At 41.9% G+C, this 26,926-nt stretch overlaps 1 protein-coding gene across 6 annotated transcripts in view; it reads right to left on the reverse strand.

Moving 5' to 3' along the window:
* Positions 1 to 26,926, reverse strand: part of BICD1 (BICD cargo adaptor 1) — a 167,436-nt gene that overhangs the window by 139,714 nt on the left and 796 nt on the right. The window contains exon 2 of one of the 6 annotated variants that reach the window (XM_077783357.1): positions 25,773 to 26,301. The exons of the other annotated variants lie outside the window; for them this stretch is intronic. Within the exon in view, the coding sequence (XP_077639483.1) occupies positions 26,257 to 26,301 (45 nt within the window). The 3' untranslated portion in view covers positions 25,773 to 26,256. Of the gene's footprint in view, positions 1 to 25,772; positions 26,302 to 26,926 lie in introns of those variants that run through there. 6 annotated transcript variants of the gene reach the window in all.

Here is a 26,926-nt window from a genome sequence, read left to right on the forward strand (position 1 = left end):
ATTGGGTTGCACTGTCAAACCCGAGCTATCCCAGTACAGAACAACCAGTACTCAAATGGGTAAAGAATGAGGAGTTCATAAACTCTACAGATTTATTTCTGCTTCTACCCCTTCTACAACTCAGGCAGTGAAGCAACTGCTCCTGTGCAAACAGTCACTTAGAAAAGATCTTCCCAAAGGGCTCTTGGCACTTTCCAATTAATTTTTCCATCCCAATCCCCTTACAGGAAAATTCCCCTAGAAGCTGAGCCAAATAATTCCTGTCATTCCTTTCCAGCTGTGCTGTCCGTTGACAGAAAGCACAATGGAATTGTTATGCCTTCATTATATCCAAATGGGAATTCCACGAAGACTGAGCTTGTTGTCCCCTTCTCCAAGCACACTTGCACCTTGAATAAAGATGGCTACAAGCCTTTTACCCTGGAAAATTGTCTTCTGAACTTACACAAGATTCTCCCTCTCTTTCTTCCTTCTGTATTTGATACTTAAAAAACTTAAATAAGAAAATGTGCTATGCAAAGTAGATAGCACAAACTTAACACGCCCCTCTCCAGACAAACTTTCGTGAAACAGGACAGATGCCTCAATGAAATTCCTCTCACAACAAAACAAAAACAACTTTCTGATGACCTGCAAGGGCAAGTGATTCTCTGCAGCTCTCCATTCACTTCTTGGGAGAAAACCTTATGACTAAGGAAAGTGATGCTGGTGAGGGTTAAGCAGTGACATTGCAACTAAAGTACCAGCTTGAAAAGGGTTTTTCAACAGAATTCCAACCCTAACACCTGTGTGCTTGCCTGTAAAAATATACTTACTCTGCTGCTAAATCAAATTTATACTTGAATTTGTTTCCAAATGAAAACACATTTTTCTCTTTAAGTAAGATTCCTCTCAGCTTCCAGTTTATCCAACTCTTTCAACAAAATTTAAGTGTTTTCAGACAAAAAACCTGAGCCATTAACGGTGTCACCATTGGTTCACAGTTTGAAGAGCCACCCTGGTGAGGCCCCACATGGGACACTACATCCAGCTCTGAGGCCCCCAGCCTAACAAAGACATGGAGCTGCTGGAGCAAATCCAGAAGAGGATCACAAAGATGCTCAGAGGGCTGGAGCACCTCTGCCATGGAGTCAGGCTGACAGCTGGGGTTGTTCAGCCTGGAGAAGAGAAGGCTCTGGGGAGATCTTAGAGCACCTTCCAGTGCCTGAAGGGCTACAAGAGATGGAGAGGGAATTTTTACAGGGGTGTGGCGTGACAGGACAAGGGGTTGACTGCTTTCAACTGAAGGAAGGTTTGGATTAGATGTCAGGAAGAAATTCTCTCCTGTGAGGGTGGTGAGGGCCTGGCACAGCCTGCCCAGAGAAGCTGTGAATGCCCCATCCCTGGAAGCATATTTCAGGCTGTAAAGGGCTTTAAACAACCTGATCCAGAGGGAGTTGGAACTGGGTGATCTTTAAAGTCCCAACCCAAACCATTCTATGATCTCAAGGACATGAATGATCTCCTAGTCCTGTGCCTGTGCAGGGTTTAGATCAGTGAGATGCTACTCACCCTCTGGTAGAATCCTGACAATCATCTGAGTTACCATAACCATTGATTTGAAGTACTCAAGCTGGCTGGGGATAAAATTAGAGGAAACTGAAAAGTTAGATTGCACTGAAAGAGTTCAGTGCAACTACAATGCAAGCTGTCCTCTTGTTGATGTCTTCTCAGAAAAACAGAAAATGTCTGCTTAAGAAAGTGTGATTAAATAACCATATTTTTTGAATTGGCAGGTTTGATTTGAAACAGATACGGTGCCAATGAAAAATTACTTTTGCATCTTAAGAGCACTGAGACATCTGCTCTTCACAAAGTTGCTCATTAGAGCTACCAGAACTTCTTTCAATCCTCAGCCCATCTCTTCTCTTCCTCAGTGAAAGGCAATTCCCACCCCCAAAAACCCACAAAAACAATACAAAACAACAAACAAACAAAGAAAATGAAAGAGGATAGCAATGCCACTTTGCTTAGTTTTGAAGTATAACCCTCAAGACCTTTCAGATCACCTGGGAATGATGAAGCTATGACAGCATTGGCTCATTTGACATTTTCTCTCCCAGCTAAATAAATTTAACTGCTCAGAAATCTGATTTATTCTGATTTAAGCTTCAGCATTCTCAAAATGGAATTCTTCTGTCCAAACAGCCCAGATAATGTTCATTATTTTAGATTGACATTCAAAGACATTATATGAACACACAGATTTAGATACACACCACCACCCCCATCCTAAAGGGGATTTGGTTAAGAAGTACATTAGTACCCAAAAAGCTGTTTCTCTTCTCAGCTTAGTTAAGTAACTTAGTGTGATAGACTGTCAGTGATATACTGGTGCAGATAAATACACCACTATTTTGGAGGAGGTTACAGAGTTGGTTTCTGTGGTTTTTAATTCATTGTGTAGCTTTACAAAAGAAACTCTGCAACCTTGGAATTCTCTACAACATACAACCTTTTTACAATACTATTTAAAAAAATCTAAAAATCATTATCTGCAGCTATGGAATGAGGAAGAATGAAGATATGAAACAGTATTTTTCATGCTGCTCTTTGAAAGATTTTGCTGCAAGATTCATACCATTATATCTCAGATATGAAGCAGTTATTTTCTTAATAATTCAGTCTTTTGAAGAACAACAAAAAGATCTTGGAAATTAGCTATCAAAAATCTTCATTTTTCCTCAATTTTATGGTATTATCCAGGGATAAAAAAATCTTCATTTTTCCTCAATTTTATGGTATTATCCAGGGAAAATTGCATAACTGCAGGGAGATGATATACAAGAGATGAAACACAGGGTCAAACATGCTTTTTCATTAAACTTTCACCACCATTTCCTATTGAAGACTACAGGCTGCAGGGACTGTTCCTAATTAACAAAGCACAGATCTGCTGCTATTCAGTATTTTTATGAATAATGCCAGCAGCTGCAAAAGGTCTGAAGAGAAAAATGAGACATAGCAGAGGATGAGCAAGTCAGCACAAGTCTCTATGTGATTCTTTATGAGAAAAGAGCCAACATAATCCTTGGATGTACAGAAAGGAATTAGGAAGCAAGAATGCAATTCTTCTCCCCTAGTAAATTTTCAACTGCACGGATGTCAGATTAGCCAAGAGTTCCAACAACTCACTTAAAAAGGACACCAAAAATCAGGAGATGATGCAGAGAATTACAATTCTGTCTCAAGGTTATATGAAAAATCAGCATGGAGGGTAAGGAGCTCACTCTGTCTCAGAGAGGAAAGCTGATAGCTGGGTGGTTTGACTACAACATCTAGTAAAAAGAAAAAGGAAAGAAGAAAATCACCTCAGGCAGAAATTTAAGTGTCCTTGAGGCTTTTTATTCAAGAAAAGTACATAAAAAGAAAATTTTCAGCTATAGTTTAAATTTAAAAGCAAACACATTGAAATCTGAGATAAGGTACAGAACCAGAGGGAGTAAGACACTAAAATTAATTGCCAAGGAAACAATTAAGTCTTCCTTTAGATTTCTTCACATGCAGACTGGATGCCTTTTCACAACATGCCCACAAGACAAATGCAAACCATAGGGCTCAGCACAAAGCTAAAGCAGAGTTACACTCCAGCTCTTACTCCCCAGGTCAGACTACACAAGCCCTAAGCACTTTTTAACCCTTGCACTCCATGAATTTGTTCACCCAGCCAAGAGCAAATCTGAATGGTGCAGCTGTAAGTACTTCAGCTGGGATTTATCTTCCCCAACATGACCTTATCTAAAAGTTTGCTGCCCACCCTAAACAAGCCAGGAGCACTTCCAGAAGTGACCTCTTGCAGCCCAAGTCTGTCCCTCCCTCTACTTCCATTAGGTAAGGGGGCAGCCCCAAAGGCTCCTCACTTAACATTTGGGTGAAGGTGGTGAGCAAGATGAACAGAAGCTTTCATGGCAGTATGTAACACTATTAAAGACAAAAGCATGAATTGGTTACTGATTTCAATCAGAGCTCAGGAAGACAAACACAAAAATTGAAATATCCCTTTACATATGTAAAAATAGCTAGTGAAGAAATGTTCTTCTTCTTATAAAATCCCATTAATTTACTTGCCACTTAAATAGTATCTAATACAAGCCAAAGACATATTTTGGAAAATCAAAATCAGCTGTGCATGATGCAGTTTTCCAGAGATTTACTCCAGACACTTGAGAAAGAAAATCCTAGTAATTGGGAAAAGAGGATAAAGCCACTAAAGAACAGGAAATTAGAGAGACTAAAGTGGCACAACAGCAGGAAGAAAGGACAGATAACACACATGTATCAGCAATTATTTGTGATTTAAAACCATGAAAGGAGCATGTTTTATATGATCCTTAGAGATCATTTCAAAGGACAGATGGAGGGTATTACAAGTTTGAAAAGGAACATGCTAGAGGTATCTTTGGCCACAGGAAGTGAAACGAAGCAAGGTCTGAAACATGAAAATTATAGATGTCCATTAAGCTCAGTTCTATTAACAGTCCCCTGTTTTGAGGACACATTTCTGCATCCATGCAGGGAAAGCTCTTTAATTCCAGTCCCTGAGCTTTGGAATAGAGCTACAATTAGGGGAAAAAAACAAAACAAAACAAAAAAAAAACCAAAAAAACAGACTATCTCACACCCACAAAAATCCACACATTTCTTAGAGTCCTTGAAAATACATTTGTAGCTTGAAAAGAATGACAAAATGCTAAGCTGACACTGAGCATACAAACTCGCATCTTTTGAGAGGCAGTAAAAAATTCAGACAATGAAGTAAACAATACTGAAATACTGTCACGCCCAAAATGAGAAAAACTGCCTGCTAGCTGGTGTTTAGAAAAATCTGCTACAATAGAAATTAAACCAGTATGAATTTACATTTAATTCATACCTCCAGTATTAGTGGCCTCCATAGTGCCCCCTGACATTTAAACCTAAACAATAATTTGGAACATCAATTGCATTTTAGGTTTCTATTAGTAGTTTGATCTATCCAGGCAAGTAGTAAGGACAAGACTAGAATTTCAAGCTTCCCTATAGACTCTCCTAAAACACAGGTCTAATGAATGGAAAATAAAATAAAACCATAACCTGGCAGTATGATTTCTACTATGAACACCCTGCCTAATCAAGAAATTTTTTAATTAAAAAATGTGTTAATGTGACTGCAGAAGATCATTCTTTTCAGTATACCTTCCATTTAATCAGAGCCACTAGCACAGAGATTTGCTGCTGGGCAATAACCCTAAATATTTGTAAGCATTCAACCCTGTTTTATTTCACAAAAATAATCATACACTTAACAGCCTGTGTTATCCTGAAGGCAAACCCTACATATTTAATATATACATGTAGGCAGAAACAAATGTCACAGATTGTAAAAGGCTGAGGCCTAAAGACCAGGCTACTTTATGTCTGTAACAAATTTTGCACCCTAAACTATCAGTTAAAATCTCTTTGAAGCCCATCCATGATGAACTGAGGGCTGCATCCAGCAACTTCTTCAGGCAAGGGGAGGTACACAACAAAACCCTTAACACTGAACTCGAGTCTCTTGACCAACCCACCCAGCACCTTACAGAACACAGAAGCCTCATCCATCAGATTAAGGCAGGAGAATGCAGGAGGGAAAAGAAACACCACCAAAATACTTAATTTCATACATTCACTCCTGCAGAGCAGGCTACAAATGTTCACATTCCTGCATTCCCTGACACAGACACATCACTAAATTGTTAGCTAACAAGCAGGAAAGTCAATCTCTATTTCAATTCTATCACATATCTGACACTTGGTTAGCCCAGAGGATCAACTCAGACTGCAGCCAAAATAAAAGCATAATTTTGTGCTGATATTACCAAGTCTTCTCTTCCACTGTTGTCTTTTTCTCTCTCAGAAAAGAAGATAAAAACTTTGACATTTTAGGATTCTATGCTTAGAATTTAATGGGAACGCTAACAAGAAAAAAAAAAATTACTTCTCTAAATACCATTCCCAACCACTTGCCAACAGATAAGAAAGTCACAGAGTTCGCCCCTTCCCACACAGCCTCAGAAAAAAAGGATTCCAGAAGCTCAGTTACCACCTCCAAGTTACAGCTCCACTGCTGAGCTACTAAAGCTGTAGGACAGAAGAAACAGCATTATTTAAGCCTTTGCTTACCCATCCAGGGCTGAGAAGATTCTGATGCCTTTCGGGGGGCACCAGCAGAAGCAGCACATTTTACAGTCAAGACAGACTCACAGCAAAGAGAAAGGCTACACACAACCAGGCAGCTCCCACAGCCAGTGTTCCTGAGCACACAGGAAAGAATGCAAAGCCAGGTAAACACACATTGATAAGAATGCAGAATCTCTTCCCCAGGTGAGCAGGAATCAGCCCTGAGAAGACGCCCCAGGTATCCCAGCCCAGCCAAACCCCTCTGCTCTGCCACTCACCCAGCTGCAAGCTCAGCCAGGCCAAGTCTCCTTGGGTGCTCTCCCTTCTTCTCTGGCAGGGAAATGGGTCCTCACAGGACAGGCACAGCCAAGCAGCACAACCTCCCCAGGAGCTCTGCCCGGGACAGCAGAATCACAGCCCCCTTCGTTAGAGTGAGCCCACTCCCACCTGCAGCAGGAGCCAGGAGCACCACTCCAGCACAGCCAGGCAGAGGCCAAGCAGGAGCAGGCAGCTGGGGAGATGCTCTCCTTTCTTTACTGCAAACACAGGGTTGTTTATTTATTTGTTTCAACCTCACTGAAGCATCAGAAACCTTCAGAATAAGCATAGCAGACCCAGAGCCAAAGGCTGATCGCAGCTCTTGTGCTGTCAGCTGGCCCTCATTGAGCTGGCCCAGCCTTCAGGGACACACAGCTGCAGCAGACAGACTGCCTGAAGCTTTCAAACCCAGCTGCTCTCTGCTTTGCATGGCACTGGAAACAGACAGATCAAAGCAGCAGTTACCAACTCTGGTGTGAAAACTAAGGCAGCGAAATAGTTCTTCGAATATTACTTAGGATCAGTCTGTAGCTTTTTAATCAGAATCCCCATGACTTCTCTGTTGTAACCACAGGACATCTCTGCCCCTCGAGACCTACCTCTTTTCTCTTCTCCTTTATAGCCTATTTTGTTTTGCAGATGATCCTGTTGCCAAGCCATTAAAAAAAAAAAAAATTCCCTACATATCTCTTTTCCACACAATATTACTGAAAAGTTTTAGTTAATAACTGGAGACTTTCCTTTTCACATGGTATTTCCAGAATTGCATTAAAGACCAATGAGCAGTGGGCAATGAGGAAGACCTCCATAGGTAAGGGTGAGTAAGTAAAGGCAGTAATCCCTTATTTTGGCAAAACAACAGCAGGAATAACATGTATGACTGCAGGCTTAATTATTCCTGCGTTCTCATGGCGGGACTTCAGGGACAGTGGGACTGCCTGGTCTCTTTGAATTGCTGTAAATTCATTTCTGTAAAAACCAAATGTGCAGAAAAACTGGGTCAGCCTGGTTTTCTTCAAACACTCCAAACCAGCCTCCTATCCTGAGGTGCTCTTCCTGGAAAAACTGCTGTCAAAATTCAACGTCTCTGTAGTTATTTTTGCATGCAGAAGCAGCACACAAATGGTTTCACCTCCAGTAAGGCACCCAGCAATGCAGCAGAAGCCACCAGCAGATTTCATGAACCCATGTACACAAATTCTCCTGTCTCATGGCATGTTTGGCACTAAAACTGTCACCTCACCCAGTACTGAATCCCTGTGAATTCAAAATGAGCCTCTTCGTGCCTGTGTATAGCTGAAATCAAAGATGTTATCACTCAGGACTTGTGGGAACGTCTGTGTCATTCATAAATTATGAACCAGACTTCTTTAAGTCGTGGTAATTTCTACAGGTATGCAGCATTGCACAGAAATGTGATGTTTACAGAGCAATGCTTCACTAAAATGTCAATATTATACAGACTGAAACTGATTAATTATTATGGATGAGAACTTTAGCAGATATGAAACAAACCAGCTTTTTTTGATGCTGACAGAGGCAGCACAATTTACCAACTGTAAATTACAGCTGTTTTTCTGCTGCTTTCTTGTCCTCTGTTGCATCCAGTACAGAGCATGTTCACCTGCACATCTGATGAAGACTATTCTAGCAAATAGCCTTGCAATGCAGTTCACTTTCCTTCAAAACTCTCTATTTAAACACAGGAGAAATATTTTGGGAATGTGTTACATTCCCAAAATGTTGAAAAAAACCCAAACAAACAAATAAAAACTGGTGCAGAAGACACAAATAATAGTTCAATTTAAAATTAATACCTACTGCAGCCTTTCCCCACCCCTTATTTTTTCAAAGTATTTTGTACTGATATTACAAAGAAGGTAGAAACCCACTGACTCTGAATGACATGTATATGTACACAAAATTGATACAGCCTGGGAAGTAAAAAAGGCTTCCTTTGGAATTGAAAGGCAAAACCACAATTTATTTTAAATTGCTTTAATTTTGAAACTGTTTCATTTCAGTCAGTTACGGATGCAAGCCTAACTCATAAATTACAGCCAAAGTTATTGTGACCACAAATACAACAGCAATTGCTGCAAACTAAGATTTTTACATTTGTTTGAGGTGCCATCTCAGTCCAGTTCCTGCTGGCATTTATATGCTTCCATACATCAGTGTGCATAGAGACAGAGAAAGTAGGGGAGTTGCTGTTTATTTATTTATTTATTGCTTGTTGAGGGAAGGAGAAGCAACATTGTCCATTTTCTCTCCTGGTGGTTCACAGTCCTCACAGAACAACCCAAATTACAGCCACGGCAGATCCAGCCCTGTGTATCTCAGGGGGTAGGATGGACATTTTAGGGATCCTGTTGGTCCATGAGTATCTATGTGCCCTCTGAATGCTGTTTGTTCCTGTAGGATAAGAGGCCTGCATACGTCCAAGCTTCATATTTAGATTACATTCCTTACTGCATAATGAGGAAAAATGACACGCCCAGCACTCTCCATCAAAGATATGGTTAAACCAACCTTTAGCAATGAGTTCATAAAAACAAAACCACTTAATTTACTATGTTCCTCTAACACCAGTATCCCAGTTCCAGCTAGTTCAGGAGGTCTTCCACAGGTATTAAAAGTTAACTTTGCTAGGAACAATCAAGTGTGCAGCCTTGTCTGATGAGATGCTCTTTTTATAAATCTGCTCTTGTTCTACATTCCTTTAATTCACCTTCAATTCAAACAGAGAAGCAAAGATCCTCCATAGATTTCACATGTAGACAGTGAGTTTTGAAGCCACTTTTAAGAACTCCTTTACTCAGACTCACACCACAGTTGAAGAGGAAAGGACTTGTGGAGGTGTCATGGCTTGACACTGGCACAATGCCAGTGCCCCCATGAAAATGTCATCTCTCAATTGAATGCTGTGAAATGGAATCAAGAACAGAGAAAAGCAGGCCCAAGCTTAATAACAGAAAAAAACCTTTATTAAGCTACTACTATAAAAGAAAGGAAAGAAAAAAAAAAACACACACAGAGATCAAAATGAAAACCTTGCAAAGCATTCCTCCTCCCACCACCCAATAAACCCAGTGAGACAATCTGGACCCCAATCAGGTTTCCACCCTCCAGACAATTGATACTCAGTCTATCAAGGGAGACAGAGTCTCTCCTGTGCCACAGACCCCCCAAGAAACACAGCTCCACATCCTGTGCTTCCATGTCACACATGGCACCGCCCGGAGAAAAAAGTTTGCCATGGTGACCCTTCTCCTTTCCATGCACAGTGCTCTCACCACCAATGCATGGATGGACAGACTGCTTTTAGGATTTTTCCTTTCAAGGATGCCCTGCCAAGAGGGGAGAAAACAACAGTTCAGTTTTTCATTTTTTGGGACCACAGTCCACCCCATTTTCCTCTGGGGCCGGGGGTCCAAGAACAGAGATCTTCTTCTCTTCTCCTTCTTTGAGGACAGGGGCACCACCACAAACCCCCTAACTTTTTCTGTTCACTCCATTTCTGTCTTTTTCCCAGCTGAAACAGGTCTCTCTGGCTCACTGGCATCCTCCTAAAATACAGTCTCTCTTGAAGTAGAAGATTGATTCAGTTTGTGGCCAACATGGAAAAGTCCAGCCAAAAGCCACTCCTTGTCCCCCTCCCATCTAGAATTCCTCCTTCTAACATCCCAGGGTCCAAGGTATCCCTCTTCCTCTCTTTCAAACCAAGGAGGGGAAAAAAAGCTTCACAAAGCTTTCATTTCTCAAGGAAGGGTTAAAAGTCCCAGCTCCCAGGATGGCTCCATGCCCAAACTCCAGCTCCCACAGGCAGCTGGGCACCTTGCGGCCCCCCTGCTCTTCTCCTTCCCCGTGGTGAACTGCTGACAGAACTGCTGCTGTCTCTTTTCTCTCTCTCTCTCGACTCTGGTGGGGGGAACGGAGACATCCCAGATTTCTCCACCCTTCCATCTGCAGGGGTTCCAGTCCCTCCACCCTTGGGCCCACCTCAGTCAGCCCATGGGCCTTCCCTCCCCACCCAGCCACGGCCGGGCAGGGGAGAGGCTGCACTGCGCCCTGACCGGAACCAAAGAGAGTGAGTTCTCCTGGGAATTCTGCTTTCAACCCCTCTGTGTTCTCAGAGGCATGTCTACCTTCAATTGGTCAACATCTAAATTGACCTCTTCCTTCCAGAAAAATTCTTTTTCCATGTCAAACCACGACAGGAGGTCATCTGCATTTCAGCATGGAAGGTGAGCCAAGTTCAGAAACACAAATTTAGGTCTAGCTATCCAGTGCAACAAGGAGCAAATCTTATTCTGGTTCCTATGGTGTGATTTGAAACACCTTGATGGTAAATTATTTTGACTAAAGGATACAGACTGCAAAATGATTAATCTCTCCTACCAACTCTGTAAAAACATATAGCCAACAGTAGCTATCTTGATATTAAATTTCCTCCCATCCAAAAAAAGCAGCAAAAATATTAGTTTTCCTTTTCAAAAGGTAATATGCAATAATTTCATGAAACAGAGGGGTTTGCATCTCATAAAAACAACAAGAAAACCAAACTACAAACTACACTGCCAGGACACCAGGTCATTTTTGACTCAGAAGGCAGAGCACTGTGCACTGACTCACTGGTGCTTCCAGTCTGCTGCCAAATCTTCCCATCAAAACACCTTATAGTTCTGGGAATGCCATAATGAAGTCACCGTCAGAGTTGTATGACTTGACACTATGAAGAACCAAGTTCTTTGCCAGCATAATTCTGTTGATTTCAGGAGAGGTGCTGCAGCAGAGAATTCAGATCATAATTCACAGTGCTGTCACAGAGTTCAATATTCTTATTGAAAAAACAATCTGAAAAAATATAACTGGCTTTGCATACCTAGTGAGAACAGATAAAAATGACAATCTGTGTTAGCACCAGTGCTTCGGCTGCAGGCCATGACATGATCTTTATAAAAATACACTGACCACCTGAACAGATTTTGGGCATGAATATATTAAAACACAAAATCCCAGTGCAACTACTATGGTTACCAGAGTAGAAATAGAACACTGATTTAAAATACAATTTAGGGATTAATATCTTCTTCATTAGATACAACCTACCAAGGATACAATGCATTCTTGCATTGCTTAGCAGAAGCCCCAGTACTCTAAACCCCTGAATCACGATTGACAGTGTGAGATTCTCAGTCAGTCATCTTCACCATCATGGCACCAGCTGTCAGCTTCCTGAAAATGTCAGCTTTGGAGGAAGAAGGTTCTTTTAGTCATAGTAAAAAATCTGGGGGAATAACGTACCCTTGGATACCTAAGTTTAAATTTTAGAGTAGTTGCCATCTTTTTTGGCAGAGGTCTGGCAAAGAATAAAAAGAAAACTGTGAAAGAAGCCTCCAAAGGCCTCTACAGTTCAGCTTCCTTGATATCTGGAAGATGAACAGGAGGAGCCTTCAGCCCTGTGAGCCATGTGCCATGAGCCATGTGGAGAGGAGGATCCATGTCACACTGCTCCTTGCACTCAGAAGCCCACATCCATGGCCAGATGCCACCCCTGCTGCCAAGGGATGAGGAGCAGCTGTTGAAGGACCGTGATGTGACAAAGCAACCAAATGCTTTACCCCACCTCTCAGCCCCAGATGGTGAAGGCAGGGTTCAGATCCACCACACCTGGAAACAGGAGCCTTCCTCTTGCAGCTGCAGCAGCTGGATCAGCACAGCACAGTGCCATACATGAACTGGGTGAAGAGCAACCTGGAGATCAGTTGTTCGTTTTGCTTCTTTTCACCTTATTAAAAATCTGGCCAGTTGAAACCCACTTTTTGTGAGAAGAGTCTTTAATCAAACAGGGGTCCATTGCATAAGAGCTTGATGTTACAACAAAAGATGCACAAACCAGTGAACCATCCAACAATTTAGTTTTGTGATTTTCCACCACTGCCTACACAAACAGAGCTAAAGGTTTGTGACAGCTGCTTGTGTTTCCACTATCTCTTTCAGGATCTCAAAGTTCAAAACCACATTCTAGAGAAGCAACTGGCAGAAGGAAATTATTTCTAACAGCCCATGCACAGAAGAGGCCCCATTTTATTAATTACTCATATTGCCATAGAATCTAAATGTCCCAGCCAAGAATAGAGGCTCACTGTGTTCATTCAGTACAAACAGGAGGGCAAGGGCAGGCCTTGCCCTAAGGACCTCACCCTCTGCAAACTCCTGCTCCAAGCTCCACGTTAGCCATTGCCAGCTCTGCAAGAAGCCTCATCTAGTGCTCAACACACCCCAGGAGGATTTTAGCCAGCCTGAATTCCCAAAGAACTGCAAAAGCCACATCTCACAGATTTACATTAAGATTTCCCACGTATTCCCATTGTAGAGGTCATCCCACATGCTGGATCTCACTACAGTAAAGCCTGTCACTTAACTTTTCCCCATGCAGCAATAGGCACAAGGGTACTTTGTGGTGTGAGGCTACCCACAGACCGCAGGCAAGGAGAGGTGAGATGCAATCCTTGCAGGGAGAGGTGGCTGGAACTCGGTTTCTCCCACCAGCAATGAACAACTAGGTGTATGGAAAGAGCAAAGGAAAAATTAAGAGTTTCAACCAGCTGCTGGGATTAGTAAATGCTGATGTGAAAATCTCAGTCCCAGCAGAGAAGAGTTGTGGTTCAGGAAGAGATAAGTGGGAAGGAGTAGGAAGACTGTAACAAAATGTGGGATGGCAGTCAGGAGCAGTCAGCTTCCAAAGGGGGAAAGAGCAAAGCAGAAAGGGCAGCTCAGGGTGAGAGATGGGGATGGATTCCAGGACCCCAGGTACTTTACACGTGCTCTGGATCAGCAGGGTGTGTGGGAGGGGGACCACAAAGGAATGGTACAGCCCAGAGGGGACAGGGTGCTCTGATGAGTTGCTGGTGATTGCTAAGGACAAGGGCTTTTGCCGCTGAGACACTGCCAAATCATGAACTGGGAAACCAAAGAGTTTTATCTGAGTTTTTTTAATTAGTTTTTCCTTTAGTTTTGATTGTGATAAAGTAGCAAAACTACCCCAACACCATTCCTAAATAACCTTACTTGTCACCCTGGCACCAGTGGGAGACACTGTCGGTGCACACCCTGGTCAGTGAGCACAGGACACTTGATTGCTTTTGCTTTCTGGTTGACCAGCTTTTTTAAATGGAAGGATTTGGAAGATATATGATTGGACTGAATCTGAGAAAAATCCATGTTTTCCTTGTGATTTAGTCACAAATTTCCTTTGAAATTATGGCTGAACAACCTATCCCACCACAGTTTCTGGACCTCTATTACTTATCAATAAATTCCCTTTGTTATTCCTTAATACCAAATCCCTGACAAAGTCCTACTTCCACAGTAAAATCTCTATTCTTCTATTTATACACATGCATTGTGCCTCACTGCAGAATCCCCAGGTGTTATTGTCATGCAATAAATAACAATTTATCCCACCCTGCTGGGATTCAGTGTGCAGCTCACAGAACCAACAGCACTCCAAATTTTCAGGCTGTTTCTGCTTTCCTGGAGTGCAGCCCCTGCTGTCACAGGATAATAAAGAACTAGACCTGCTTACTAACAAAACTACCTTTGAATAACTACAATTGGCTTAAGCTGATTTTTTTTGCACACTGCTCTGTGTGCAAGTGATGCTTTTCAGACACAAACAGTGGTTAATTGTTGCAGCAGATTTTATTTCACCAGATGTGACATTCACATTCTTTGGATAGAGAGACATAATTCTGTCTCTCAGGAGAAGCACAGACAGAAGAAAAGAAAACAATCTTTGTCTCTTCTACTTTGTTTTCCCCACGTGGAATGTGGTATGGAGATTGTTTACCTGAAGTGATTGCTGGATTGGATTCTGGTGAAGGTTGTTTGGGTTCAGTGACCAATTGGATCCGGCTGTGCCTCGGACTCTCAGCAGAGAGCCACGAGTTTGTTAGTTAATTAGATAGGTAAGAAGTAAGAAGGTAATTAGATAAGTAAGAAGTATGTAGAATAGTATAGTATCTCTTTAAATAGTATATGAATGTAATAAATACAGTGTAGTTTTAATAAAGCAGATCCTTCATCCTTCTGATCTGGAGCAGACATCATCATTTCTTCCCACATCCGGGGTTCATCACATTTTTACTATAACCAGAGTCTCTTTCCACTAAAGACCCCAACCAGTGTCAGTGTCCCTGGAGGGCTGGATGTGATACTCATCCCTCTGGCAGCAGCCAAGGTCATGCTGACTCACTCCCTCTGGCTTCTCCCTGCATCCATCCAGTGCCAGTGCTCTGGTAAGTGCTTGACTATTCATTACACTGTCACTTGCAAAGATGCAATTCCTTCCGCCACAGACAGCACAAACGATAGGTCTGCAGGCTCCTGAAAGTGTTGCTTATCAGATTTTGGACACCTTTTCAAGGGGTAGATTACTTTCTGCTACAAAAATAACTGATAGCAGGAGAAGAATCTCTGCTGCTGGGTTTTGGGGCAGAATTCAGGATCCTCTTCCCCAAACCTTCTTCTTCAGACTGGAATATTTAACACATCCTTGAGTAATGGCAACAAAGCAGCAACGCTCAGTACCCAGCCCAGCATCGTCTGGGCATGCCTACCTCAGGCTCTCACTGGTTAAGAAACCAAGGCCCACATTTCAAGGCATCTTGCAACTGAGAGACCTTTATAGAATAAAAAGTGAGCACAGCATGATCTCCACCTGTAACTCTGCCTGTTATACCCAGAGAAATAGTTATTTATATCCAAACAAGGTTCATTTTAAGTGTCTTCCCATCAGTCTAATCTGCTACAAAAGCAAATTCAACAACCATAAAAACATAGGCATGACTCTAAGGGTCCCTAACATCAGCCCACTGAACAGTGAGTAAAGTACTTTTCAAACACAAGTGCTAAAACTATAATCAATGTATCACCACATTTTCTGTTCTTGAATAAATATCTCTGCACAAGCAATTAGACAGAAAACACTTTAAATTGCAAATCATGATGTAGTATTAAATAACTACAGCAAAAGTATTTAAAGCCAGGAGCCTATGTGTGTATTACATCAATCACGCAGGTATGTGATCTGTAATTTCAAAGTATGTGGCCAAAAAGAAGTCATATAGGTTTCAATGCAAAGTTGTTCAGCCTGCTTAATAAAGCAACCCCAATGTTTTCCAATACAAATGAAATACAGACTTTGGGGACAAATTTCCAAATCTGATCTAAAGTTGATAATTCAGTTCTGTTACTTTAATGTGAATTTTATTTTGTGAATAGAAAGCATCTAAGAATTTACAGCATCACTGTAAAATTAAATTCAGCATATTTGGAAAAAATGTTGTCCCTCAACTGTGTTGTTCCAGATTTGCTACTATTTTTACACAGCTGAGCTTACAGCACCTTAAGTGAAAGTTTTGTTATTATCAGGTGGCAACCATCAGCCCTTATCTGGCAGAGAAATGAAAGGCTTACCTAATGCCCAAGAAATGGAATTACCTAATGCCCAAAGTAATGCACTCCTAACAATGCCACAAGACTCCATCTCCCTTATTGGTATACACAGACAATTATATTCCATCTAAATTCTGTTCCTCTTCTCTAATGTTGTATATCATACAGTTTATTTCACAGAGAAGTCCTTGGTACCATATCCTTACAATTTACTTTAAAATTTGTTACCAAGGGTCCAGATTTATGACCTAGATTTTATGGATTAGTAATTGATCTACTGCACATTTTTAGCTTACTGCAGATGGAAGATCCATGTCAGCTGAAAACTCTTTCCTTCAGATTTCTGCTGTGTTCTGTGTTTGGCTGTGGGGTTTTTTCACCTTGTTCTTACATTTGGGGCTGGTCAAGTTCATTCATATGAGCAGTCACAGAAGCTCAGCAGAGTTATGACAACTCATTAAACTGCAAGAACAAGATCACATGCTTGAGACAATAATTATGATTATGCCTGTTTTTCCCCACTTTGATGGGAAGAAAACTAAATTCTCAGTTTGTAACACATTTATCACTTGCATCTTGATGACAGTGCTGTTTGCCAGTGGGTGGTAGGCAGAGATTCAACAATAAATCATTTCCCCCATTATCTTTGATTTACCCATGGAGGCAGGACTTCAGCATTGGTCTTTGAGTCATACCTGCTATAAATGACCCTTAGGCACAGCCCTCAATAGAGGGTATATTGTTAGAGATAGCATTATTCACATGGGATGCTTAGATCCAACCTTTCCTAACTGTCTGTAGGTGGGAATTGCAGGCAGTTACCAAAGAAAGAAAGGACAATCCCTTCAACTAACTCAGGTGAGCTCTGCATGTTTGCCATTGCTGTGCAGTCACCTGGAATTATCCAGAATCAAGGAAACTTTTAATGCTTTGTAAAAACTCTATGAGGTATTCAGGGTATGAGCAAAACTTTTCCTACTCACCTAAAAAAAAAAAAAAAAAAAAGCCTCACAAGCTTGTCTTTATTAATACTATTTATTATAGGAACCACAAGCTACTGAGAGCCCATATTTAATAAAAAGAATCACAGATTCAAGTTGGACAATACAGTTGTTAAGTATCTTGTCTTAGCCATTAAATTGAGAACCAGAGGCAATGATTACACAGACTCCTTAATCCAATTGTGAACTCTTCATCTGCCTCCAGGCCAAATGCTCCAGTCCTCTGAACACTCAAATGCCAAAAGGCTGAGAATTCTGCCTTTCTGGGCAGGGCCAGGATTCAGTGCAGTTTGGCATCCTGCACCTTGCCTCATGGGTGTGAGCAGACAATACTCCACTCCTGAGAAGACAAAATCCAAATCATGCTGTGTTCATGTTTGGCCAACAGCCAAGCTTTTATAAATTAATTATTTCACCAAGCCACCTGTTCCCTTTGCCTGACCCAAATTCCTATCTTTATCCTTAAAAATCTACTTTTGTCTTCCTATCTGAGATTTACAACTACTAGGAGCTGGGCTTCCCCCACTAAGTATCCAAAACAGAAGTTAGAACTGCAGCTATTAGCATCTTCCAGCTTCCCTCCTTGGGAATTAGTCATCAGCTAGTGATGACAAACAGCGCTGTGCAGCTCATTCTCAGTACACTGAGAATCCATCCAGTGTGACTAAGGCACCCAAGGAAAGCCTGTTTGGTGCTGACAGACTCCCCAGAGTACAAATCAAATGCACAGCACTGCCCCTGCTACCTGTGTGTCACCTGTGAGCTCTGAGAGATCACAGAATCAAAACCAAACAAACACAGACCAAAAAAACCCCAAACCACAGGGAAGTGAAGTTTATATAATTTAGCTGGAATGTCCCCAGAGGTGATTGAAGTGAAAGGTGACCAACTCTGCTCACTGAGGATGTCTTTCATGCTTCTTGGCTCAGCACAGTGTTTCCATCACTGCTAGAGGACTGCTGGCTGTGTAGATGGGTTGAAGACAATGCAGAGGGAACTTAGGTGTGACTCAGGGCAGCAAGGGTGTGGAGAAGGTATGGCAGCACCATGTGGATATGGGGCCCTATTCCCAGTGCTGATCAAAAGGTCTGAGTGTATTATCTAACCTCACTGAGCGTCAGTAGTCTTGTCTGGGCTTAAACAATTCCAGAAACCATACAGTTTTTTTTTTGTTTTTTTTTTTTAAAGAGGGTTGAATTTCCTAAAGCCTTATGGAAAAGAGTTTTCTTCCTTCACATCCACACAGCCAACCCAATTTGAAAGCTGCCCTAAAAGTGATCTTTTCAAGGATGAATTTAATGGTGAGGCTGCTACAAAGCAGAGGGGACAAATCCTTGGTTGTTTCATTTTCAGTCAATGCTAAAACAACATTTCAAAGTATTTCTAGGAACCCCTCATGTTCTTACAATATCTGAGCATATTATGGAAGGTCTAATCTGCCAAAAATGGCCAGATTTCTTACATTCACACAATGACAAAAAAAGCTCTTTAATATAAAAATCTCAGTTCCATACCTTAGAGAGCAGCAAGTGAATGCTAAGATATAGGGCAAAGATTGAAAAAAAAATGTAAAAGTACATAAGCCAGCATGAGCAGGAGACAAGCACTGTGCAAGAATGAGAATCAAGCTGCAGACAGAGAGAGAGGAACCCCAAGAGAGATGAAGAAAATGGGACTGGATGCATTTCAGTCTTAGTGAAAGCCTTTTGGTGTCTCATAGGTCTGTCCCAAAACCATAGATTTAGGACAGTGGACTGCTCCTTCTTTTAACTACCAAATTAATTAAACTTTGATGGTGAAAGAAATTCAGAAGCATAAATATTATAATCTCAAAATTATTTTTAATGCTACCCTCTGCAGAGAAGTATAGACACCAACAAATCTAATCTGCAACCCAGCTTAATTTCTACCTGCCTACTTCAGCTTCAGGCACTTGCCCTTGCTCAGGCACATTTTTCACCTTCTGACTAGTCCCAGCTATTTCCATCTGTAGCTGCTCTGTACTCACAGACTACATTCATAGTACAGTACAAAAAATTGCTGGTTTCTCCTCATAATTATCTGCTATGAGAGATGCAAGTGATAAAGGGACAAAGGGCACATTCATGTCTCTACACACTATGTCAATTCCTCTAAATTAGGAAAATACTCTCTCTCCTCCCACATAAAATGAGTATTTTTGATTTCTCAAGGAAATGAGGAAAGAAGAAGGCTATGAAAGTCGTGGAATGAATGTAAGACAGTTCAGCAGAAATGAATGCATGCTTTTCAGCCTCTGCCACTATAATTTAAAATCATCCCTCAAAAAAAAAAAAAAAAAAAAGTACAGTATAGAATTGTACTGAATTAAACATTATCCCCTCAGGTATCAGCCAAAGAGGGAAGGGAAATCTGTAACAGAGGCAAAAGGGAAGCAGGAGCAAGGGCTGATTTGGATTTTGCTCTCATTGTCCACAGGGAGAAAACACTGATGCAAAAACATAAGAGAGAACGAGGTACTGGAGAAAAACCACATTCAATCTCAAGAAGAAAGCTCTTCTTCTAGAAACCCTCAATACAGCCAGAAAATGATCTTGCATATACTTTCCTCCAAGTGCCAGTTGCATAAGGTATATAAAAGTTGCCCAGGTGCAAATTCACTCTATTTGACTTTGAAAATGCTCCTCATTTTACCATGATGAATGTTCACAAATTACTGTTTTATGCCAAATCTCATGTTCTCCACCATTGTTTTGCCCCTCTTGCACTTTCAATACAGCCAGGTGTTCGCCCTGAATGCTGTTGTGCACACACACCCCCTGAGAAAGAAAATCCACTAGGCAGTACAGAAGGGAAGCAAAAAGTATTTCAACTAAAGGAAGGTCAAAAGATGGTAGCAAATTAGCTATTTTCTAATCCACTATAAAAAGGCCTAATTCCAAACAGATGTGGACCTTCAGATTAAAATCTCTCCTGTGACCCCCAATTTTACATTCATAAACTTCACACAGGAAGTAGTTGAAAGGGATTAACACCTCAATCGGTCATATTAGAGTTGGTACTAATCCAGTATTTCCTAGAAAATCTATGGAAAATTTACTTTTCCATGACATAAAATCCAGTTGTAACTTCCATTTATCTCTGAGGAGTTCAACCCAGAGGACTGATTCAATCAGAATCACTCAGATTAGAAAGAGATTTATTTGATGAAAGAATAAAATTTTAAAAATATAATTTTACTATTGGGAAAAAACAAACTGGAGTGTCCAAAATGTGAATATGTGAGCCCCCAGTGCTGAAAGCTGACCATCTCTGCTAAAGGCCTGGTTATTACAGGAGGATTAATATTGCATGTTCTTCTGTACTGCCTGCTAAGGATACAACACAATTACTGAGAGCAACTGGGAATACAGGTTCCTGGAAAAAAAACCAAAAGCTTCAACTACATTTTTCTTTGCATGCTGCCAAAGCTCCAACAATAGTCCTAATTTCCCCTAACATGATTCCAGCTGCTTATGTTTTCTGTAGGCTAATGCACAGGATTCATTTCCTCTTGGAGGAAGTGATCCTAATGTAATTTGATGAGCATCTCTCTTGACATCAGTACCCACTTTAGCAGTTCATCCCGTCCCCCTCTTCCCTCTTGCATGCATTCCTCTCCTGGTGCTGACTTTTAGGCAAAGGTAAAACAGTTCCCTGGGAGGTATTGTGAATCAGCTGAGGAAACCAATCTGGGTTACAGACCAACAACCCTTCCTCAGTTATTTTTAACTGAGGCTGGTTTCCTACCCTGCTGTGACAGCATGAACAGTTGCACAGCTGAGAGCCAGAACAGGAGCAGGAATGGCAGAGGGAGATGTAGGATTGTCTTGCTGAGAGATGAGCACACCAAACTCGGCCCTGAGTAACCCCGGGTCACAGCAGACTTAGTAACAAGCAAGAGAAAATGAAATTCAAGCACAAAGTGAGGCTGTGGGCCTGCTGGCAGTCACTGTGTCCAGGCAGAACATGACTGTGTGTATGGTAACAGCAACACGTCCCACGAATTTCACTGTGCACAGTGGACACCCTTAAGAGACTTTGCGCTGCTCAAGGCCCCTTGCTGTCTGCTCCCTTTCTATCCTAGTGCAAACTCCTCTCACAGCAGGACCAGCTCTGCACTCAGACCAGGTTCCTCAGGGCTGTAACCAGCTGGGGCTTGAAAAGTTCCATGGAAAGAGACTGCATGACTTCTCTGGGCAATCTGTGGGACTGCCCGTGCTCATGGGGAAACAGATCTACTTTAACAGATCTGCTTTAAATTCAGTATGAACCTCTGTAGTTTTTATTTATGTCATTTATCTCTTGTCTTCCCACTCTTCACAGAATCACAGAACGACTTCAGTTGGAAGGGACCACTGGAGGTCAGCTAGTCTAACCTCCCTTCCTCCAGGGAAGGAGATTCCACAACCATTCTAGGCAACCTCTTCCAGTGCTTGGTCACCTGCACAGTAAAGTTCTCCCTCACATTAAGGTAGAACTTGTTGTGCAACAATTTCTGCCCATTGCCTCTACTACCTGTAGACAGGTGTGTGTAAGAATCCACATTTAAGAGGGCTGTATTTGGGATACTTCTTGGAATCCCCTCCTCCAGCCTTTTTGGATCCAGAGAAATCTCACTAAATGTACACTTCAAATATGGAAGATGCAGAGGTGATTCAAGTTCCATCTGGAAGAACCTGGTCCATCCTCTTGACACCCTTCCTTTAGATACTACTGACATTGCTTAAGGTCCCCTCTCATTTGTCTCTTCTCAAGGCTGAACAGACCCAGCTCCCTCAGCCTATCCTTGTAAGAGAGATGCTCCTGTCCCTTCATCTTTGTCACCCTCTGCTGGACCTGCTCCAGGAGCTCTGTCTGTCTAGTCCTGAGGATCCCAGAACTGGACACCGCACTCCAGATGTGCCTCACCAGGGCTGAGCAGTGGGGCAGGATCCCCTCCCTCAACCTGCTGGCAATGCTTTTCCCAATGCACCCCAGGACACCACTGGCCCTCTTTGCCACAAGGACACTTTTCTGGCTCATGGATGGCTTGTTGTCCAACAGAGCTGCTTCCCAGCATGTCAGCACCCAGCCAGGAGGATGGCGTTATCCCTCCCTAAGTACATGATCCTTCACTTGCCTTTTCTGAATTTCCGACAGTTCTTCCGTGCTCATCTTTCCCATCTCTATCGAGGTCCTTCTGAAGGGCTCACAGCCCTCTGGGATATCAGCCACTCCTCCCAGCTTTGTGCCAGCAGTGAACTTGATAAGGAGGCATCTGCCCCTTCATCTGAGTCGCCAATGAGTAAGTTAAACAATACTGGGCTCAGTACCAACCCCTGAGGGACACCCATAGTGACAGGCTTCCAACGAGAGGTAGAGGGCACTTTGCAAAAAGCCTGGCTCTGACATCTCAATGCACTTTGTGTGTATGGACAGCTGATGCTGGGTCCCTCACAGCCCTCTCTTTTCCAGGCTGAAGAAGCTCAGCCCCCTCAGCCTCCCTCACAGGGCAAGTGCTTCAGTTCTTGACTATCTTGGTGGTCCTTTGCTGAATGCAGTCCAGTTTATGCATGTCTTCTCATATTAAGGGAGCCCAAACTGGATGCTGTTTTCTAGATATGGTTTAACAACTGCCACTTTGAAAGTGAAAACCACTTCCCTCAATTTACCAGCTCTGCTTCTGCTACTGAATCTCCAGGATGCCATTAGAATTCTCAGTGTCAGGACACACCGCTGTCCAACACTCAGCTTATTGTCCTCAAGGATTCCCAAATCCTTTGCCACAGACCTGATCCTCAGTCAGTCAGTCAGTCGGTCCCCAGCCTGAATTACTCCTCATCTCTGAGCTGGGTGCTGGGCAGCACAAACTTTCTGAGTGACACAACGTGAGCAGGCACCAAGCGGTGAGATCAGGATCATAAAGTGGTGAGATCAGGATGAGGCACTGAAAATGTTTCACCTCATCCAACACAAGCCCACAGATGCTGTCACTGGAAGGAGGTGTAAAGATATACTGAGATGGCAGCAGTTCACAGCTCCCAAGCTCCATATGTGGAACACATTCCGCTGTGGGGAGAATTTGGAATATCTCAGTGGGATTTATGAGCCACTTCACACTTTTCTAAGCATCCTATGATGTAGACAAGTGTGTATAAGAATCTATATTTAAGAGAGCTGTATTTGAGATACTTTTTGGGAGGAGTCTACCTCTCCTCCAGTCTTTTTGGATCCAGAGAAGTCTCACCAAATGTACACTGGAAGAGGCAGAGGTGATTCAAGTAGCAGGAGGGCAAGAGGTTTTGGAGAACAATGGGGGAGCTGGAGAGGCAGCATCACTTTAGAAGAGGAGAGATGGAGATTGAGTCACCTGTGCTGAAATAGTGCAAAAGAAGGTGCCAGAGCTCTACTCAGCTCTACTCCTCAAAAAACCCTTTCAGACAGAGACCAAGAATTATTTCTGGAAGCCCTATTAGTAAACTGAGTAAGCACTTCATAATCACTGACACAACATTTCTGTGAGGTAAAGAAAACAAACACCTGCCAAGGACAGGGCTACTCACCACTAGCCTGGTTTCCAGGTATTTACTGTGGATAATTTGCTTTTAAGTAAAGCAAGCACCAAATTGCCTGGAAATCAGATAGCCAGTGCTATGTGCAACCCAGCAGAAGAGTTTGTCTCCATAGAATGAAATACATAAAAGCCAAGAAGCCAAGTGAGATATTGTCTAAATGAGTCAGTCAGAGAGGAAGTTAAAGCAGCAACAGCTGCCATGTTCATGATTTGATTCCCAAAGAGAAATGTCTGCTAGGATTTCCCAGGTCTAATTCTTGCAGAGGTGGACTCCAAAGCCTTCCATATCTATTTAATCATGAGCAGATGTGACTGATATTTCTCTGCTTTAAAAACTTTATGAGCCACCAGCGTCCAGTGGCTGATCAGAGAATCATGGAATGGCTGAGGTTGGAAGGGACCCCCATGCTAAAACAGGGAGACAGCTACAGTGAACAGGCAAGAAGATCAATATGAAGCCATTTTACACTTCCATTAAAAGAAATAAAACTAACAACACATATTATTCTTACTGAAAATGCAATGCGAACATGTAAGACCAGATATAATAAAATCACTGGAAGATGTTTTACATAAAATATGATGGTAATTAAACTCCCAACTGAGCAAGACAATGAAAACAAGCTACCTTCAATCCCATGGCTAATAGCAACAAGTCCCAGTCTCTGAATTTTTATGGACTGTAAAGGCACATCAGCAAAAGTAACATTCGTAACAGGGGCCCTAAAACTATAGTGTTTCACCAAAAAAACAAAATTCTACTAGACTGAGATGTAATTGACTGTAGAAACATCATTTTCAAGCTGAAAAAAAAAAAACCAACCAACCCAAACCTTATGAAAATTAAATAAAAATAGTAGGTTTGCAACATAAATTTCTCTCATGGTCCAAAACATCAAAATCTTGGGCTAAAGCAGAGACCTCTGAACACAGCAAAAGAAACATCAGAGGTTACTAAAACAATTCATATTGCAGGGTGGATAGCATATATCCTGTACACAAGTATTAATATTTAATGTAATATATTGTAATTTGCTTTTATTTCAACATCCTATAATGGCCTTAGTTTCCCATTTCACTCTCCAATGATGGAAATTATTGTATAGCTGAGGTATTTCCATTTACATGGAAAAGGACTGTTAAACTCCACTGGAGTTTTGGATTGCCAAGGAGAATGGGAGAAGACTTCAGATCCCAGTCTGTCAAACCATGGCTGAGTAAAGTGAGAGGCATCTCTTCAACTGAGTAATAAATACAATGAGGTCCTAACAGCAGAACACAAGAAATCACTAATAAAACTGTTAAAAAATTAAGACTTGTCTCAAAAAAAGCCAAGCCCAGTAACTGAATCTGTTCAGAGAAGGTCCAGCAGAAGAAGTAATTGTCCTAAAATAATCCCGGCCACCCTCTTGCACCTACTACTCCTTGGGAATGGACAAACTCCTTGTTCTAGCCCAAACCTAAGGCCTGATTTCTATGCCCCAAAATGGCTTCAAAGAGGATGCAAATGTAGTGAAGTAAGAGCAAAGGAGAGATTCCTGTTAGTCAGTCAGTCTTGGCATTCTATCTCCTACCATTGGGCAGCACCTTCTTGCAAGGACCTGCTGGAGGAAGGACACAAAAACCCTCCTCCACACATTTTGGATGGTGTTTTACTAAACTAAAAATGTTTCTTTGGACTTCTCTGCCCCCTTAAGAGCTTTCAGACAGAACCCTACAGCCCCACATCTACACTCCACAGGACAATTTGCCTGCACTACTTGAACTCTGCCTCACTGGTGGTATCAGAGGCACCATTTGCTTGTGTCTCAACATTACAAGTCTGACTTGTGCTGAGGGAACTGACATCATGGATGTGTTAACACAGACGTAAAAGACAGATTACAGCAAGAGGAAGGGCTAAAAGAAAATTCTCCTCTGCAGAGTGCATGTGAAGTAAGAATCAGTGTGGTTTCTGCTATAAAGGTTAAAAGCAAAGAAATAATTGCTTGCAGCCTAGGTGAGGGATGGAAACGCCCTACCTGCTGCCAAGGAGAGGTCTGGAATTGAGAGCCCTGGGTCTGGACTGGAAACTGAAGAAGCTCCACTCTTGCTTGACATCAGGGATTTCTCCTGTTCCTCCCTCTGTGAACATCCCCCCAGTATCCATGCTGTGGCTGGCACAGCATGAAGGCATGGCCCCACAGGAGATATTCTGGGCTGCAGAGCATGCAACCCCACTAACTTCAAAGGGAGGTAAATGGGAAGAGAGTTTGTGCCCATCTTTGATTTCAATTAACTGCGTTTATTAATCCCTCTAGTTTCATAATTTTGATTATTACTCAATTCTTTGCACTACCTCTTCTATCTGTGCACCCATGTGTCATCCTGGCTTCTCACCAGTCTTCTCTTGTACATGATTATGGTGAAATAACAGCTAGCTGCAGCCTGGCTTATCTCCTTCTTCATCTTCTTCTTCTTCTTTTTTTCCCTAGAAACAGCATTGCACTTTCCCTTTTTAATTCTGTTCCTCTATTACTGTCAGGTCATTTCAAACAGCACTGCCTTCATGCCAGTGACAAGTTATGTATCTCTACCCCTCACTCTGTTATTACTGGTTTCAAAAGTCCTGAGCCTACTCCATAGGCTCAGGGGGGCAGGGAGGCAGAGATCAAGTTTAAGGAGATCAGTAAGTTTTTCTGAAAAACAGCTTTTATTCTTCATATTGAAAAAAAAATGTTCTCAACTCTTCTGGACACTGAACCATCTGTAGCATAACTCATTTACCTGCAAGTAAAATGAAACCTTTATTTTATTGAAAACACTACTAAAAGGGCATCAGTTAGTACTCTAAAGAATATACACATAAATAAGTTTTTTAAGTGTATTTTCACCATATGGAATATGTTCATGGTTTCTAATAGAAATGTCATTAACTCTAACAGAATTTCTGCACATTCTATATAGCAGGGTTTTTTTGGTTTGGTTTGGGTATTTTTTTTTGTAGGGCAAAAAGATACATTGTAAATTTGAGAGAATATCTGTTTGATGCTTTACCTTCTGTTTACAAAACCTAGTCATTTACATTCTGAGATGGTATAAAAACAGCATGAAGTGCAGAGCTGTGAGTGCTGCATACGTGTGCACACACAGTCCTTCCTACGTGCACTGTTAGCGGCCTCAAGTTGCTTCCCTTAAGGATGAACATAGGGACAGTGATGATTTTTTGGAGTCTGTCATGTTTAGCAGAGCTGAAAGGCAAGGTGTAACACCCACCTACTTCATACTTTGAGTGTTACAAAAACACATTTGAAAGAAAACCCCAAATCACTCCTCCAGTCAAATACTTCACCCCTTCAGCATGACGCAGAAGTTTAATTTCCACTGATGGGTGACCTCGAGAGTGTTGTAC

Source organism: Lonchura striata, chromosome 5 (genome assembly GCF_046129695.1).
Source record: "Lonchura striata isolate bLonStr1 chromosome 5, bLonStr1.mat, whole genome shotgun sequence".
In the NCBI taxonomy this organism is placed as follows: domain Eukaryota; kingdom Metazoa; phylum Chordata; class Aves; order Passeriformes; family Estrildidae; genus Lonchura; species Lonchura striata.